At 39.1% G+C, this 20,108-nt stretch overlaps 1 protein-coding gene across 2 annotated transcripts in view; it reads right to left on the reverse strand.

The window, feature by feature from the left end:
- TM6SF1 (transmembrane 6 superfamily member 1) overlaps window positions 1-20,108 on the reverse strand; it is a 189,901-nt gene that overhangs the window by 36,599 nt on the left and 133,194 nt on the right. Inside the window, exon 8 of one of the 2 annotated variants that reach the window (XM_053717423.1) lies at window positions 10,511-10,558. In XM_053717423.1, coding sequence (XP_053573398.1) covers window positions 10,511-10,558 — 48 coding nt within the window. Of the gene's footprint in view, window positions 1-10,510; window positions 10,604-20,108 lie in introns of both variants that reach the window. The other variant, XM_053717422.1, reaches the window with a different exon arrangement.

The raw sequence follows: 20,108 nt of genomic DNA on the forward strand, positions 1-20,108 counted from the left end.
AAGAACGAATAAATTCCATCTTGGACAAATACAAAGATTTATCAGCATCAAAATGATGATGTTCATTTTAAAAATTCATCTGAAAAAAAGAGAAGTTTTAAAAGACTTTTATGTATACTAGAAGGAGAAATAACAGACATAGCCTTCTTAATGGATTTAAAATAAATAAAATCTCTTATGTTATCAGGAACACTCTGAAAATTAGATGTTGACGGAACAGCAACAGGTAATGTAACAGTACTAAAGGAAATTTTATCTGCATTAATAAGTTTGACATGACATGCAATACAAATAACAGCTGGAGAAACAGATACCAAAAGTTTATAGCAGACTTAGCTTGGTAGCTCCAGCACTGTGCAGTGATTTTCCTGTAGTAACTTCTGACTCAGTTGCAACGTGGAACATCTTGCAATATGTAAAAGAAAAAAACAACATATAAAGCAAAATTGATCAAATTCCTTAAATGACAGTTTCAGGAATGGGAAAAAAATGCCAGTGAACAAGCTTCTAGCAACCAGAAGCAATAAATAATGAGACTTAAATAATGTGGAGACAAAAAATGACGCCCAAATTTTTTAGCGCCAAAAAAGACGCCCACATTATTTGGCGCCTAAATGCTTTTGGCGCCAAAAATGACGCCACATCCGGAACGCCGACATTTTTGGCGCAAAATAACGTCAAAGAATGACGCAACTTCCGGCGACACGTATGACGCCGGAAACGGAAATAGAATTTTTGCGCCAAAAAAGTCCGCGCCAAAAATGACGCAATAAAATGAAGCATTTTCAGCCCCCGCGAGCCTAACAGCCCACAGGGAAAAGTCAAATTTTAAGGTAAAATATGTTAAATTAAAATGCATTATCCCAAATATGAAACTGACTGTCTGAAAAATAAGGAAAGTTGAACATTCTGAGTCAAGGCAAATAAATGTTTGAATACATATATTTAGAACTTTATAAACAAAGTGCCCAACCATAGCTTGGAGTGTCACAGAAAATAAGACTTACTTACCCCAGGACACTCATCTACATATAGCAGATAGCCAAACCAGTACTGAAACGAGAATCAGCAGAGGTAATGGTATATATAAGAGTATATCGTCGATCTGAAAAGGGAGGTAAGAGATGAATCTCTACGACCGATAACAGAGAACCTATGAAATAGACCCCGTAGAAGGAGATCACTGCATTCAAATAGGCAATACTCTCCTCACATCCCTCTGACATTCACTGCACGCTGAGAGGAAAACCGGGCTCCAACTTGCTGCGGAGCGCATATCAACGTAGAATCTAGCACAAACTTACTTCACCACCTCCATCGGAGGCAAAGTTTGTAAAACTGAATTGTGGGTGTGGTGAGGGGTGTATTTATAGGCATTTTAAGGTTTGGGAAACTTTGCCCCTCCTGGTAGGAATGTATATCCCATACGTCACTAGCTCATGGACTCTTGCTAATTACATGAAAGAAATATGAGGAAAAATGGAAAAAAACACACTTTTTCTAACTTTGAACCCCAAAATCTGTTACATATCTACAACCACCAAAAAACACCCATGCTAAATAGTTTCTAAATTTTGTCCTGAGTTTAGAAATACCCAATGTTTACATCTTCTTTGCTTTTTTTGTAACTTATAGGGCCATAAATACAAGTAGCACTTTGCTATTTTCAAAACATTTTTTTTTCAAAATTAGCGCTAGTTACATTGGGACACTGATATCTTTCAGGAATCCCTGAATATCCATTGACATATATATATTTTTTTTTAGAAGACATCCCAAAGTATTGATCTAGGCCCATTTTGGTATATTTCATGCCACCATTTCACCGCCAAATGCGATCAAATACAAAAAATTGTTCACTTTTTCACAAATTTTTTCACAAACTTTCAGTTTCTCACTGAAATTATTTACAAACTGCTTGTGCAATTATGGCATAAATGGTTGTAAATTCTTCTCTGGGATCCCCTTTGTTCAGAAATAGCAGACATATATGGCTTTGGCATTGCTTTTTGGTAATTAGAAGGCCGCTAAATGCCACTGCGCACCACACGTGTATTATGCCCAGCAGTGAAGGGGTTAATTAGGGAGCATGTAAGGAGCTTTTTGGGGTATTTTTAGCTTTAGTGTAGTGTATTAGACAACCCCAAGTATTGATCTAGGCCCATTTTGGTATATTTCATGCCACCATTTCACCGCCAAATGCGATCAAATTAAAAAAAACATTACATTTTTCACAATTTTAGGTTTGTCACTGAAATCATTTACAAACAGCTTGTGCAATTATGGCACAAATGGTTGTAAATGCTTCTCTGGGATCCCCTTTGTTCAGAAATAGCAGACATATATGAATTTGGCGTTGCTTTTTGGTAATTAGAATGCTGCTAAATGGCGCTGCGCATCACACGTGTATTATGGCTAGCAGTGAAGGGGTTAATTAGGTAGCTTGTAGGGAGCTTGCAGGGTTAATTTTAGCTTTAGTGTAGAGATCAGCCTCCCACCTGAAACATCAGACCCCCTGATCCCTCCCAAACATCTCTCTTCCCTCCCCTACCCCACAAATGTCCCCGCCATCTTAAGTACTGGCAGAAACTCTGCCAGTACTAAAATAAAAGGAAAATTTGTGCATTTTTGTGCATTTTGTTTTAGCATATTTACATATGCTTCTGTGTAGGATCCCCCTTAGCCCCCAACCTCACTGATCCCCCACCCAACAGCTCTCTAACCCTCCCCTTCTGACTTAATGTGCGCCATCTTGGGTACTGCCAGTACCCATTTTAGTGAAAATATGTTTTTTTTATTAAAAAAATTTCCTTTTTATGTAGTGTAGCTTCCCCCCCCAATACCAACCCCCCACCCCTTCCAGATCGCTTAAATGCTTTCTTTTAAAAATGTTTATTTCATTTTTTAATACACTTTACTCTTTACTTTTTTTCTGTAGTGTAGCGGTTCCCACCCGCTCCCGCCCCGTGCACGCGCCCGCCCGCCACCCACCGTGCACGCGCGCGCGCCCGTGCGTGCCCCCGAAGGCTCCGCCCCCGATCCCGCCCCCCTCCACCTTCCAGATCTCACCGATGGCCGCCCACCCGCCTCCCAAGTCGGCTCCCACCCACCAACGATACCGGCCATCGATGTCCGGTGCAGAAAGGGCCACAGAGTGGCTCTCTCTGCATCGGATGGCCAGAAAGTGTTATTGCAGGATGCCTCGATGTCGAGGCATCACTGCAATAACCGGAAAGCAGCTGGAAGCGAGCAGGATCGCTTCCAGCTGCTTTCCAGACTGAGGACGTGCAGGGTACGTCCTCAGGCGTTAACTGCCTTTTTTTAGAGGACGTACCCTGCACGTCCTCGGTCATTAAGGGGTTAAAGAAAGCATAATTAATACTATTACATCAAATAAATGTTAGAATTTTGTACAAACATTCAAAATTCGAAATGAACGAATGTGTTAAAATTCGTTTCATTTTTCAAATGTAGCGAAACATTCACCCATCCCTAGTAATAAAAAGGTAACATCTATCTTTTTAAACAATAACAATTTTCTAGTAGACTGTCCTTTATAAGGTACATTAAAACAGCCATAGGACATATTGTAGCTAAAGTAAGCCACATGATTTTTTTAAATGAGAGCACTTATCACAACCACCTTAACGAGGGGATGAGTTACCAAGTCTGGTTTAGTAGAGATCTGAATGTGTCTTTTTCTACAATCCAGCACCCTCCTCTTGCTTGGCCCAAGTGGCATAATTTAGCAGAGATGTAACACTTTATGTAGCATGCGATACATTAAACTCCCTCCTTGACCCACTACAATCTGGATTTCGCTACCCTTCACTCCACAGAGACAGCAATTGTTAACCAATGACCTACTTACAGCAAAATCCAAAGGCCACTTCTCTCTGCTTATCCTCCTTGATCTGTCTGCAGCCTTTGATACTGTCAACCACCCTCTTTTGCTCCAAACTAGGGCTGCACGATTAATCGCATATGCAATTTAAAACCGTGATTAATAGCCGCGATTTAAAACTGCAAGAGTACGCAATAAAAAAAAAAAAAAAAAAGAAGATCTGTTCATCATGAAAACGGAGGAGGAAAGGGAGGATGAGAGTCAATGACACATCCCCCATGTTTTCCAGGACAGTCACTCAGCTAAATGACTAACACATGAAGTAGTTTGCATTGTACTACCTTTACTGCAATTAGAAACCCAAATCGTGTTGCTGGACAGTCAGCACTTTTCAGGTTTCTCCATGCACTCTGCTTCATATGTTACTTATACCACAGCTAGACTGACTGCCCAAGAAAACATGGACAATGTGGTAAGAACTGGACAGCTAATTTAATTTCAATTAAATTTGTATGTGTTGAGTTCACTTGTTTGTATTATGTACACTAACTATAACTGTTCTTAGTGTTATGTTATGTACTACAGAATAGCTGTGTGATGTAATATGACAGGCTGCAGGATGTGTCAAGATTGACCTTATCAATGCCACATTCCTCATGTTTGCCTGGACAGTCACTCATCTAAATGAATAACAAATGCAACAGTGTGTGCATTGCACTACCTTTACTGCACTTATACACAAATCATACTGCTGTAAAGTCAGCTTACACAACTTCATATGTTAATCGTACCACAGCTAGACTGACAGACCAAGAAAACATGACAATGTTGTGTCAGAAGACCTAAGAACTGGCTAGTGTCTACTATGTAACCACAGCACAGTCAGCTAATTTTATTTTAACTATTTTGTGGTTTGTATTTTGATGCTCCCAGAGTGTATTGGACATTAAGAAACATTTACATTAAGATTCTGTAGTGATAAATATTTTTTTTTATTGAAAAATTAAGATGTTCTAGTCATTTATAAGAAAATCACAAATATTTTGGGTCCAAAAACGCGATTTTCATTTTTGCCAATATCGTCCAGCCCTACTCCAAACCCTCCAATCCTTCGGCATCTGCAACACTGCTCTCTCATGGTTCTCTTCCTATTTGTATAACTGTACCTTTAGTGTAGCCTTCTGTGGGGCATCCTCTGCCCCATTACCTCTTTCTGTTGGGATACCACAAGGATCTAACCTCGGTCCCCTTCACAACCTACACGTCATCATTAGGTTCCTTAATAAAGTCCCACAGGTTTCAATATCATTTGTATGCCGACAACACACAAATCTACCTCTCCGCACCAGACTGACCTATCTCCTTCCTTGCTAAGCCGTGTCACTAACTGTCTCTCTCATATCTCATCTTGGATGTCCTCTCACTACCTCAAGCCAAATCTTTTCAAAACTGAGCTCCTTATTTTCCCCCCTTCTTCCAAAATCTTCACCCCCCCATTTCTCTATAATGGTTGATAACTCCATCATTACCCCAACCCCACATGCCCGATGTCTTGGGGTCACACTTGACTCAGATCTTTCCTTCACTTCTCACATTCAGTCCTTGGCTAAAGCCTGCCGCTTCCATCTTAAAAACATCTCTAAAATTAGACATTTCCTAACACAAGACACAACTAAGATTTGTATCCACTCTCATCCTTTCCCACCTCGACTACGGCAACTCCATCCTCTCTGGTCTCCCTAGCTGCCGCCTTGCTCCTTTACAATCATCTGCCTCTGTCAGGCTCATCTTCCTTACACATCGCTGCTCATCTGCTGCACCTCTATGGAATTCTCTGCCTCGCTCTTCAAGACTCTGCCCTAGTACAGGGAGTGCAGAATTATTAGGCAAATGAGTATTTTGACCACATCATCCTCTTTATGCATGTTGTCTTACTCCAAGCTGTATAGGCTCGAAAGCCTACTACCAATTAAGCATATTAGGTGATGTGCATCTCTGTAATGAGAAGGGGTGTGGTCTAATGACATCAACACCCTATATCAGGTGTGCATAATTATTAGGCAACTTCCTTTCCTTTGGCAAAATTGGTCAAAAGAAGGACTTGACAGGCTCAGAAAAGTCAAAAATAGTGAGATATCTTGCAGAGGGATGCAGCACTCTTAAAATTGCAAAGCTTCTGAAGCGTGATCATCGAACAATCAAGTGTTTCATTCAAAATAGTCAACAGGGTCGAAAGAAGCGTGTGGAAAAACCAAGGCGCAAAATAACTGCCCATGAACTGAGAAAAGTCAAGCGTGCAGCTGCCAAGATGCCACTTGCCACCAGTTTGGCCATATTTCAGAGCTGCAACATCACTGGAGTGCCCAAAAGCACAAGGTGTGCAATACTCAGAGACATGGCCAAGGTAAGAAAGGCTGAAAGACGACCACCACTGAACAAGACACACAAGCTGAAACATCAAGACTGGGCCAAGAAATATCTCAAGACTGATTTTTCTAAGGTTTTATGGACTGATGAAATGAGAGTGAGTATTGATGTGCCAGATGGATGGGCCCGTGGCTGGATTGGTAAAGGGCAGAGAGCTCCAGTCCGACTCAGACGCCAGCAAGGTGGAGGTGGAGTACTGGTTTGGGCTGGTATCATCAAAGATGAGCTTGTGGGGCCTTTTCGGGTTGAGGATGGAGTCAAGCTCAACTCCCAGTCCTACTGCCAGTTTCTGGAAGACACCTTCTTCAAGCAGTGGTACAGGAAGAAGTCTGCATCCTTCAAGAAAAACATGATTTTCATGCAGGACAATGCTCCATCACATGCGTCCAAGTACTCCACAGCGTGGCTGGCAAGAAAGGGTATAAAAGAAGAAAATCTAATGACATGGCCTCCTTGTTCACCTGATCTGAACCCCATTGAGAACCTGTGGTCCATCATCAAATGTGAGATTTACAAGGAGGGAAAACAGTACACCTCTCTGAACAGTATCTGGGAGGCTGTGGTTGCTGCTGCACGCAATGTTGATGGTGAACAGATCAAAACACTTACAGAATCCATGGATGGCAGGCTTTTGAGTGTCCTTGCAAAGAAAGGTGGCTATATTGGTCACTGATTTGTTTTTGTTTTGTTTTTGAATGTCAGAAATGTATATTTGTGAATGTTGAGATGTTATATTGGTTTCACTGGTAAAAATAAATAATTGAAATGGGTATATATTTGTTTTTTGTTAAGTTGCCTAATAATTATGCACAGTAATAGTCACCTGCACACACAGATATCCCCCTAAAATAGCTATAACTAAAAACAAACTAAAAACTACTTCCAAAACTATTCAGCTTTGATATTAATGAGTTTTTTGGGTTCATTGAGAACATGGTTGTTGTTCAATAATAAAATTAATCCTCAAAAATACAACTTGCCTAATAATTCTGCACTCCCTGTATTGAAAGCTTCAAGCACTCCCTAAAGACTCTACTATTCAGGGATGCCTACAAACTACACTAAACTTCCTATCTCCACTGCTATCCCATTGAACCCCTTAGCGTGTAAGCCTATGAGCCCAGCTGTTTGTAGTTCACCTTCATAAGAGAATCCTACAACAGCACAACTCCCGGAAGGGCCCTCTACACATTTGATCCCTGTAAATGTTATCTTGTATACCCTAAGTTTATAGCTCTGCAGAATCTGTTGGCGCTCTACAAATATATATATATATATATATATATCAGTGACGTGCAGTGAAGTCAGAGGTTGGTGAGGCACTTGCTATGATATGCCCGACAAACCCATATATGAACCTAATCGATGTAGCTTAAATATACAAATAATTTAGCAGGTTGCACAAGGGCAATTAGCACATTAATTACAACACACACTTTAACTATATTTTATTTGCTGTTTAGAGAGGTTAAATGACATATACATATTTGTGTCACTGGCTGTGTAATTGTATTAATGGTAAAAAGAAATCAAATAATTGCCTGAGAGTGACAGATGACAGTCAGACGCCATTTCTGCACTGTGGAAAGATTCTCCACAGTGCAGAAATGGCGTCTGACTGTCATCTGTCACTCTCAGGCAATTATTTGATTTCTTTTTACCATTAATACAATTACACAGCCAGTGACACAAATATTTATATGTCATTTAACCTCTCTAAACAGCAAATAAAATATAGTTAAAGGGACATGCTCTATTAGAATCATGCAAGTTTTATTTTGAATTTCCTATCCCTTTAAAGGAATATGAAACCCATATTTTTTCTGTCATGATTCAGAAAAAAGCAGCAGTTTTAAGCAGCTTTCTAATGTACTCCTATTATAATTTTTTTGAGTAGTACATTAGAAATTTGCTTCAAATTGCATGCTGTATCTAAATTATGAAATAAAAAAATATTGGTTTCAAATCCCTTGAAAGTTTTAAAGACACAAATGCTGCTGAGCATATCTAGATATTTTTATTTCAACAAAAATTAACAAGTGATCAATACTGCAAACACTACTGCTGCCACTCAAGAAACGCACATGCTCTATCCCACTAGGTATGCTTTTCAACAAAGGTTTAAAAAAGAGTTAATTAAATAATAATACAATTACATTAGAAAGTTTCCAATTTTTATCAGAATCATGGAAGTTTAATACTTTAGCCAAGACAGTTAGCAAGCACGTGGCATGCTAAGTTATGTAAACAGTGCTACTGTTAACCCAAAATGTACCAATGAATATCATTAATATGCAATGAATACAACATCTCTAAATTGGATTGTACATTCAAAATGCTATTCCTCATTTTCAGTCCCCTATTTCAGTGATATGGGTCTCTTTTATGCTGTTAGAGTCTGAGTTCAGGGGGTTAACATTAAACAGAAAATAAACACATAAAGGAAGTTGCATCTAAAAGGAAGATGTCTTTAAAATGACAATGTCCTTTACATTATAGATGCATGAGCCATAACTGGTCACATTTATATTACATAATTCACATAAATGCGTATAGAAAGATTATATAATCTATTAAAGGCAGTTAAATACAGTGATATATTATTTCTGCAGTGCACATTAATTTTATTATTCTATCCCTTGATCATCATATCAGTCAGGACTAGTCTCTCTCTGGACAACATGGTATATTAAAAAAAGAAAAGCAAAACGGACCAAATCATTACATAATCATTACATCATTACATAACTACTATTTGTGCACATTATTTTTTATTATAATATACCTTGATTCATGATCAAGGTATATTATAATAAAAATAATGTGGACAAATAGTAGTAAAACTATGTATTTCATTAACTCCCCTGCTGCTGCATCATTACATAACTACTATTTGTGCACATTATTTTTTATTATAATATACCTTGATTCATGATCAAGGTATATTATAATAAAAATAATGTGGACAAATAGTAGTATAACTATGTATTTCATTAACTCCCCTGCTGCTGCATCATTACATAACTACTATTTGTGCACATTATTTTTTATTATAATATACCTTGATTCATGATCAAGGTATATTATAATAAAAATAATGTGGACAAATAGTAGTATAACTATGTATTTCATTAACTCCCCTGCTGCTGCATCATTACATAACTACTATTTGTGCACATTATTTTTTATTATAATATACCTTGATTCATGATCAAGGTATATTATAATAAAAATAATGTGGACAAATAGTACTAACTCCCCTGCTTCTGCCTAGATGCGCTCTCCCGCTTTAAAAATGAAAGCATTAGCATAGACCCTTTCTGTTGTGACTTACCCGTAACAAATTAAGTATATGGCCAGGCTCCGGTGCTCCGGTGCTCCGTCGCTCCGTCCGCGTCCAAGTGAACCAGAAGGGATGAGCTGATCAGGTGGCAACACACAGCCCTTCCTTCACAGACTTTGCCGCCAGCCTACAAGTCTCCAATACTTCTGCGCTGCGCTCTGGATTCTTTCTTGCGCATGCGCAGGGAGCCAATCAATAACGGTCACGTTCTCCTGGTGTTGTCAATCACAGGAGAACATGACCGTCTGATTGGCTCCCTCTCTAAGAGGCATTACGAGTCATGCCTCCGATTGGCCAATATTTTCCTGGCTGACAATCAGTCAGCCTGTGACAGCCAGTGGGTGGTGTTTTGATCCTTCGCCGGTTATTTGAAAAATGCCATGATGTTACGCAATGGAGAGGTACAAAAGTACAGTGCCTCTCCATAGCGTAACTTGGGGAAAAAAAGTGAATAGTTGTGTTATGCCAGCAGGTGTCGCTAATGTTCATAATATGCACCCATGTTGCGCTATGGAGTATGTCTGCTCTGCATCTCCAAAGCGTAACATGGGGGAGAAATTAAAAAGTACATTTTTTTTTTTTAACACAATTTTTTAATTTTATTTATATTATACATTTAAATAAACTTTGGGCCCATATGGCAGGGTAGGCTCTGCCTACCCTGCCTCCTATGACTGCACGTCCTTGATATATATATATATATATATATATATATATATACATACACACACACACACACACACATATATATATATATATATATATATATATATATATATATATATATATAATCATATATATCATTAAAAAGCTAAAAGGAACATGATAAAAATGAAAACAGTTGAAAAATGTACAGCTAAAGCCAGTATATACTCAATATATGCAACAGTTCTTACCTGTAGTTTTGGGTAAGCAGCAGGATCCTTGATATATGGTTCCTGAAGCTGAATATAATAGCGACAAAATTCAGTAGGACAGTCTAAGGCAATCTGTGGATAAATTCTAAATAAATTATATGACAACATTTGATATTTTGCTAAAAAGTTATCAATTTTATTTGCTTTTTAAAGCATTGCAACAAATGCCCATTTAAATGGTACTAGAAGGTGTCTACTGCCCTCTCCATCATTAGAATTTGAAACTATTCCTAAATCATGACATTACATTTGATTAGTGCAGCAGTTTTATATATGGAATAGTGTAAAATCAACATATTGCTATATGGAAAGGCCATTTTTTCATCTTTTAAAGGGAAAAGCTACTTCTCCAAGATAAATACCCACGTTCCATTATAAGTGCTGTATTGGTATTTAATAATACTAAACTATGATGCTGCTAAAACCTGGGCCTCGATCCGATATGCAGCGTCGCCCGCAAAAGCCGGCAATGCCGAATTTTGCGCTGGTTTGGTATCACATATACGGCGTAACCTAGAAGTTACGCTCGTATATTTCTGCCTTCGGCCGTAGTTTTTTGGGCCATAGACAGGTATACCAAACCAGCGCAGTTTGGTATCCAATATACAGCGTAAGGACTTACGTGGCGAAAATTGAGAAATTCTACTCCATTTTCACCTCGCCACAAATTGCAGGCGAAGTAAGCCTTACGCTGTTTATTGGAGCCCCGTAGCTCCCTAAACTAGCTGCAAAATAAAAACATGAACCGTGAACTGCTAAATAAAACCTAACACCTAACGCATGCGCAAAGTCTATCTACCTGTCAACCACGATCCCCCGTCGCAATCCCTAATAAAGTATTTAACCCCTAAACCGCCGCTCCCGGACCCCGCCGCCACCTACATTAACTACACCCTAATGTGAGCCCCTTACTCCGCCGCCACCTACATTTACTACCCCCTAATGTGAGCCCCTTACACCGCCGCCATCTACATTATCTACCCCCTAATGTGAGCCCCTTACACCGCCGCCACCTACATTAACTACCCCCTAATGTGAGCTCCTACCCCGCGCCAGCTATATTAAAATTATTAACCCCTAATCTAATCCCACTATACCACCGCCACCTATATTAACTTATTAACCCCTAATCTAATCCCCCTATACCGCCGCCACCTATATTAAATTATTTAACCCCTAAAATACTAAACTATCCCTACCACTAAACCTAAGTCTAACCCTACAAATAGCCCTGAAAAGGGCTTTTTGCGTGGCATTACCCCAAAGTAAACAGCTCTATTGCCAGCCCTTAAAAGGGCTTTTTGTGGGCCATTGCCCTAAAGTAATCAGCTCTTTTACCAGCCCTTAAAAGAGCTTTTTGCGGGGCTTTGTCACAAAGTAATCAACTCTTTTGCATCTAATCTAAATCCCCCTACACCGCCGCCACCTATAATAAATGTATTACCCCCTAATCTAATCCCCCTACACCGCCGCCACCTAAATTAAATACATTAACCCCTAATCTAATCCCCCTACACCGCCGCCACCTATATTAACTATATTAACCCTAATTATATTAGGGTTAATATAGTTATTATATTATATATATTAACTATATTAACCCTAATTATATTAGGGTTACTATAGTTAATATAGTTATTATATTATATTTATTAACTATATTAACCCTAATTATATTAGGGTTAATATAGTTAAAATAGTTATTATATTATATATATTAACTATATTAGCCCTAATTATATTAAGGTTAATATAGTTAATATACGGCTAGATTTGGAGTTTGGCGGTAGATGGCCTGCTAACACTACGCGTGGTTTATGTCTAACGCACGGCATTGTTTGACTCCGGTATTTAGAGTTCAAAAAAGACCATCTAACGATGCTCCTAACGTGTGTATGTCACACGCGGAATCCTGCCCGCGTTAGACAGTCTCCCATAGAGATCAATGGAAAAGCAAAATAAATAGCTTTTTTCACCTAACACTCGATCTCGCGAAAAATACGCACAGCTCGGTCATATGACGCATACCACATCATGCACAACAATAACACGCCGCAAATGTCACAACAACAATCAATCAACAAAGCACACAAGCATTACACATTCACAAGCGGGGGGATTTTAAATAAAATTTAATACGGGGTATACGCATATACTTTAAGATGCGGAAATTCGCAAAATAACAACAAGGAATAAAAAATATATACATACACTAGAAAAATAATCGCATTCAATATCAATATATATTAGGACAAACATACATATACAACACTTCACTAATACCACACCATCGCAAATTCACATTTAAACAGAATACTATTGGACAATGTTATAGAAAACGACCACTATGACATCATCACATTCTACACATTCCACAAATACTAACTCAAAATGAGCATGCGCAAATTCACACAACTAATACACATTGCACTAATATTAATTGCTAATAAATCACACCTGAACACAATTTACAACGGAAATTGGTACATCATTAAACATTTACACAGGGTATATAAGCACCACACAAGCATGGCTTCTTTGACTGTGTTGCTGGTGGGTCTTTGGAGATTGGAGGTTTAAGATTAGAGAGTTTGTGCATTATTGTGAGTGAGTTAGTGTTAGCGTGAGAGAGTCAGTTGTTAGTGTTATCGTGAGTGAGTTAGTGGGAGTGGGAGTTAGTGGGAGTGGGAGAGAGTCAGTTAGTGGGAGCGTGAGTGAGTTAGTGGGAGTTGTTAGTGAGAGTTGTTAGTGAGAGTTAGTGCTAGTGTGAGTCAGTTAGTGGGAGTGTGAGTTAGTGGTAGTGGGAGTTAGTGAGAGTTAGTGGGAGTGTTTGTTAGTGAGAATTAGTAGTAGTGTGTTAGTGAGAATTAGTAGTAGTGTGAGTTAGCGAGCGAGTGATTTTTCTGTACACTTAACACATTTACACGCAAACACATTCAATACATACATACACTTATCAATAACACTACATACACTCCATACCCCATACCCCCTCATACTACACTCCATACCCCATTCCCTGTAGTCCCATTCCCTTTCATCCCATTTACTCTTATCCCATACCCCATACCCATCCCATACCCATCCCCTAGTTACATTTAGTTTACATATCCTCCTTTTAGTCTTCTTCTTCTTTTGGTTTATTTAAATACTCCTTACCCTCTTTGTTTTTTTAGATCCCTCTCACACTTTCAGCACTTTTTTTGTCTTTTCAGTTCTTTATTTTGACCCCCTTTCATTTCATCACACTCACTTTTTGTTTGATTATTTGGCGTTTAGTTTAGGGAACAGATGGAGGGCAGGCAGGGGAGAGGTAGAGGGGGGAGGAGAGGGAGGGGGAGAGGAACAGGGCAGGAAGGGGGGCAGGAAGGGGGGCAGGAAGCGGGGGTGGAAGCGGTGGGTGGACCCAGCCACTTGGTTCAAGATGAACAAGTGGCTGGGCCCAGTGGCGGACAGAGTAGGGCTTCACAGTCCGGGAAACAGAGGGCATCGTCACAGGGGAAGGCCAAGGCGACTAGGGAGGCGAGGTTTTCGATGGAGGAGAAGGAGGCCCTCGTAGAGGCCTATATGGCCAGGTATAGGAGGCTGCAGCACCAGAAGACTACCCCGACTGAGAAGAGGAGGCCCGACATTCCGCAGGAACCGGTGACGGCCCTGCCCTGGAAATCGAGTACTGCCGATGGGAGGAAATGTTGCGGCCCAGCATCTCCGAGGTGGATGTAGTCGGTATCGGAGGAATTGATACCGGGAACCTGCCATTCTCATCTGACGGTAAGCTCATTGAAGAATAAATTCACATACGAATGTATTTCAAGGGACACTATACGCAAACCTTTACTTTCATGATTGAGGTAGAGAATACAATTTGACAAAACATTTAAATGTACTTGTATTACCTAATTTGAATCATTCTTGAGATATATTTTAATGAAGAAATAGCCATGCACACGGTGAACCAATCACAGGAGGCAGCTATATTCAGCTAACAATCAGCATCTAAGCATATTTAGATATGCTTTTCAGCAAAAAATATCCAGAGAATGAAGCTAATTAGATAAGAAAAGTACATTAGAAAGTTGATTATAAATGTATGCTTCTAAATCATGAAAGATAAAACATTGGGTTTCATGTCCCTTTAAGGATCAGATTAATGCTATTACGCTGTTTACACGCATTCACAATTACTTTGCGGTTACATCAGTATCTAGGCTATAGGTTAGGTGTGCATTTAAACAGACTGAAAACAAACGCTAAAACATTCAGATTGACCAGAGATATCACAAACACGGTTTAGAAAATGCGGAAATCGTATTGATTGTTAGATTTCAAAGTGGATTAATGATTCTGCATTTGTAATTGTATCGTAAGCTAAGTCATTTAAAGCTTCATTTGCAAATATGCTAATATATACAATTTTTATTTTTTTAAATATACAGAGTCTGGGGAGGAGGCAGCACAAAAAATACAGCCTCCTCCATCTCCCCGGGATGAGAGTGGTGGGGAGGAATTTCCACTTCGGAGGGAAGAGGCCCCCCGTGACGAAGAGGGAACGGAAGCAGATGAAGAGGCCCCGGAAGCAGAGGAGGAGGCCGCGGAACCAGAGGCCCCTCAAGGACCCGCACACCGCCGTGCATGGGCACCCCGCCGTGCACGGGTACCCCGCCAAGCACAACAAGAGGAAATAGCGGAGGTGCGGGTTCTACTGGACTACATAGACCAGATGCGTAACTCCGGGATACAAAATATCGAAGGCCGAACTCGAATTCTTGATGGACAAAACCAAATAATTGAAGGCCAAAACCAAATAATAAACATACTTAATAGAATAGAACAAGGGCAAAACAGAATCATTAATCTACACCAAGAGATGTTTAATTTTTTCCGGGAGGCGCATGCTGGTCTGCCTCCTGCTGCTGGGCCTCCTGCTGCTGGGCCATCTTCTCCTGCCGGCCCATCTTCTCCTGCCGGGCCATCTCCTCCTGCCGAGCCATCTTCTCCTCCTCAGCCATCTTCTCCTCCTCAGCCATCTTCTCCTCCTCAGCCATCTTCTCCTCCTCAGCCATCTTCTCCTCCTCACCTTGGTCGTCCCAGTACGCTTCCTTCCACTCTTCCCACAACATCTCCAAGGAGAACTCGTCAGAGTCAGCAGTTGCCCCTCCCAGAGCCTCAGCCCCGTGGGAAGAGGGGAAGGAAGAGGAAGTAAGTATTTGTTTTCATGTTTAATGTTTTTTTTATTTAATGTGTAATGGATAGGTATGTGATGATGTGGTTTTCATACACTCTGTATATAATCTACTTCTATGGGACCGGGTCCATGGAGGAAGATTGTTTGCAGAGTGTTGGTTATAAGTGTGTGAAAACCACATCATCACATACCTATCCTTGTTCATGATATTGATTGTTTTCTGTGATGTGATGTCCAAACTGTTTCCTGAATCGCAAACAAAATTACCATTACAATTATCCATGATGGCATATTACTGTTTGAATGCCAATAACACAGCTTAAAGGGACAGTCAGAAAATTATTGATTACAAAGAAAACACTGTATTACGCATTATCAAGTTGGAAACAACGAAACATGGAGAAATACGTGTGACTTATGTGCTTACCCTTGTATCTATGACTATGAAAAATGACCACTTATTTGTTGTTCTGACATAACAACATTTTAGATATCAATGATCAATACATGGTAAATAATATGCTGTATGAGCACAAGGTTTTACATATACAAATGCTATCCAAATGCCCTCTAGTGGTCAAATTGTATAATGATTACATGCACTCTTCAAGCTCGAAGAAATGAGCACACGAACCTCATAGGTTTAGCTAGCAAATTAAAATAAACACAGACAAATGATTAATTGTTGAGAAACATTTGATATCATTGATATTACAAAATTGACTTTTAGAATAATGCAAAACATTATTTGTTTTCTAAACTGTCCCTTTAACAAAATTACATATGCTAACATATATTTGAAGATTGTTGGTATATCTACATGTACTTGTTGAAACAATACATTTTGAAATCAGATTTATATTGACGTTTTAAATAAAGTCTATTTTCTTAAAGAGACATTATTGTGTTAATTTATTTTTATAAAGACATTTGTTTTAACAATGAATATGGTTTAAAGTCCTTTTAGGAGTGGGGGGTGAAAATATGCTAACAATAATATATTTGGAGATTAACCAATGTGGAACTCATACATGATACAAAAATCAACATTTGCATTAAAGGGACAGTATACTATATTTTTAACAGAACTGTATGTAATAGACACTACTAGAAACAACAAGATTAACATATACTGATATCAATATTACAAAGCTTTAAACACTTTCAAAGAAAATCGGGTTAGCTCTATTGAAAATATAGATGAACCCCCATTACAACCGTAAAACAAGACAATACACCATCATACACAAAACAGGAGAAAGCTGGAGATGGTACTCACATGAAACTTAGAGGCTTGGCGAGGAGTCTGAAAATTACTTACATTTTATTTGAACAGAAGCAAAATGAAACGTGTATTTGTTAAATAATGAACTATCTAACTAGAGAACAAATGAAAAGATTTGATTTATAATGTGAGTGTCTAATGAACCTTTAATAAAATATACAACGAAATTACATTTAGAAGAAGTCGGCATCATATATTTAGCATATGATAAAGATAAATGCATATTGATTACTTTATTCGAACACAATAGCGCATATTTATGAATTAGATATCTTTAACATTAAACACAACAGTCATTTTTCAGAAAAAGGAACATATTGTTGACAGACATATTAAACAACATGGACTATAGAGATTTACACTTGCCTCGAAATATCATATGCATGAAAACATTTTGCTTTCGTTCGTTTATTCAACCAGACATCCAGCAAAAGAGAATGTGGTGGTCTTTATCAGCTACGGGTCAACAATGTAACATGATGCAAAAAATCCATATTCGCAAGGTTTTTAAAATTGGCTTCATTCACAAACGTGTTTAACGTGCACAAACAAATATTGCGGGACTACGTAATACAATCAGACGTTTTTTTACCTTTGCATGTGACGTCTTAATTAACATGGCGCTTCCTTGATCACGTAAGAACGCCATCCAATAAAAGGCACATTCTTGATCACGTAAGAACGCAAACAAAAAAAAGGCGCATCCTTGATCGCGTCAAAACGCAATCCAATAAAAGGCACATTCTTGATCACGTAAGAACGTCAGTCAATACAAGGAATCATTGGACAGCCTGGCAGGTGACGTCTTAAGCAACATGGCGCATCCGAGATCTTTGAAAAACCGCAGTCAATACAAGGACTCAGTTGACAGCTTGGCATATCAATAAGAAACGTATTTATATTTTAGTAACTAGTATGTGTGTAGATTGCTATCTAGGAATGTCACGAAATCATGAATCATCTTTTCGGACTTGACTGTCAGTTTAACTATAGCTATGGTGTATATCTTTAACATTTAAAAGATACACATGAGAAATACATATGCCATTGATGTTTTAAGATATGTTTAGATTGTTTTGGAATAACAATAATGACACATGTATTGATTAAACGTGTCATTTATTCAAGTTGAAAAATGGTCAGCCTACTTATAGCCATATATGGGAGGAGAAGTATTTTGTTAACATATTTGTTAAAAAATATTCATCATCTAAAATATGCGCATTACACACAGAGATTTGGTTACACTTTTACAATAAGATAGAATTGAAAATGAAATACATGTGCTGTCAACATTATAATAAGATTGTTTATTAATAAGATTATATGTCCTTGTTCATGTAAAAAGGACAAAAACGCTTTAGAAATGGAAATACATTCATTAACAATTGTGCTCACCATCACTTAAAGGGACATTATTTTGTTTTTAAAAAGAGGATACACATAGACAATACTATTTCAATAAAATGAACACTTTACAGGGATTATATCATTGTATCAATCCTCAGATCATTTGTTAAAGGTGCATCAATTCATGCAGAGTTTCTAAATACACACATGGATGTGAAAATTGAAATATACATATATACACAAATAACAATCTATATATACATATATAAAAGAATTACTATGCTAGTTTTAATCATGCAATGATAAAGCTTTGAGAAAAATATATAAAGACAAATAATAAAATTACATTGGAGATGTTAATCTTAAAGTCATTTACAATTGTATTACATATATGATTCTTGAAAATCCATTATTTTTGGTAGGTCCCTTTAAGGATCAACCAGATAAACTAGAGCTTCCAATCAATAAAATGAAGAATGAGGACAAAGAATCGTGCAATGACATGTCTTTTATTAGTATGTAAGAAAACATCAACAACGTTTATAAATAATCTTGTAAAAATAAGTAATATTTGAGCCATATGACAAGGTAACAGAGTGCATCACAGTCCATGAAGAGAGTTGCCAAGGGCCAGCATAGCCCCATTGGAGACATATGACAAGGTAACAGAGTGCATCACAGTCCATGAAGAGAGTTGCCAAGGGCCAGCATAGCCCCATTGGAGACATATGACAAGGTAACACAGTGCATCACAGTCCATGAAGAGAGTTGCCAAGGGCCAGCATAGCCCCATTGGAGACATATGACAAGGTAACACAGTGCATCACAGTCCATGAAGAGAGTTGCCAAGGGCCAGCATAGCCCCATTGGAGACATATGACAAGGTAACACAGTGCATCACAGTCCATGAAGAGAGTTGCCAAGGGCCAGCATAGCCCCATTGGAGACATACGACAAGGTAACACAGTGCATCACAGTCCATGAAGAGAGTTGCCAAGGGCCAGCATAGCCCCATTGGAGACATATGACAAGGTAACACAGTGCATCACAGTCCATGAAGAGAGTTGCCAAGGGCCAGCATAGCCCCATTGGAGACATATGACAAGGTAACAGAGTGCATCACAGTCCATGAAGAGAGTTGCCAAGGGCCAGCATAGCCCCATTGGAGACATATGACAAGGTAACAGAGTGCATCACAGTCCATGAAGAGAGTTGCCAAGGGCCAGCATAGCCCCATTGGAGACATATGACAAGGTAACAGAGTGCATCACAATCCATGAAGAGAGTTGCCAAGGGCCAGCATAGCCCCATTGGAGACATTTGACAAGGTAACACAGTGCATCACAGTCCATGAAGAGAGTTGCCAAGGGCCAGCATAGCCCCATTGGAGACATATGACAAGGTAACACAGTGCATCACAGTCCATGAAGAGAGTTGCCAAGGGCCAGCATAGCCCCATTGGAGACATATGACAAGGTAACAGAATGCATCATAGTCCATGAAGAGAGTTGCCAAGGGCCAGCATAGCCCCATTGGAGACATATGACAAGGTAACACAGTGCATCACAGTCCATGAAGAGAGTTGCCAAGGGCCAGCATAGCCCCATTGGAGACATATGACAAGGTAACAGAGTGCATCACAGTCCATGAAGAGAGTTGCCAAGGGCCAGCATAGCCCCATTGGAGACATATGACAAGGTAACACAGTGCATCACAGTCCATGAAGAGAGTTGCCAAGGGCCAGCATAGCCCCATTG

The sequence above is a fragment of the Bombina bombina genome, chromosome 6, assembly GCF_027579735.1.
Source record: "Bombina bombina isolate aBomBom1 chromosome 6, aBomBom1.pri, whole genome shotgun sequence".
NCBI classification, from domain to species: Eukaryota; Metazoa; Chordata; class Amphibia; order Anura; family Bombinatoridae; genus Bombina; species Bombina bombina.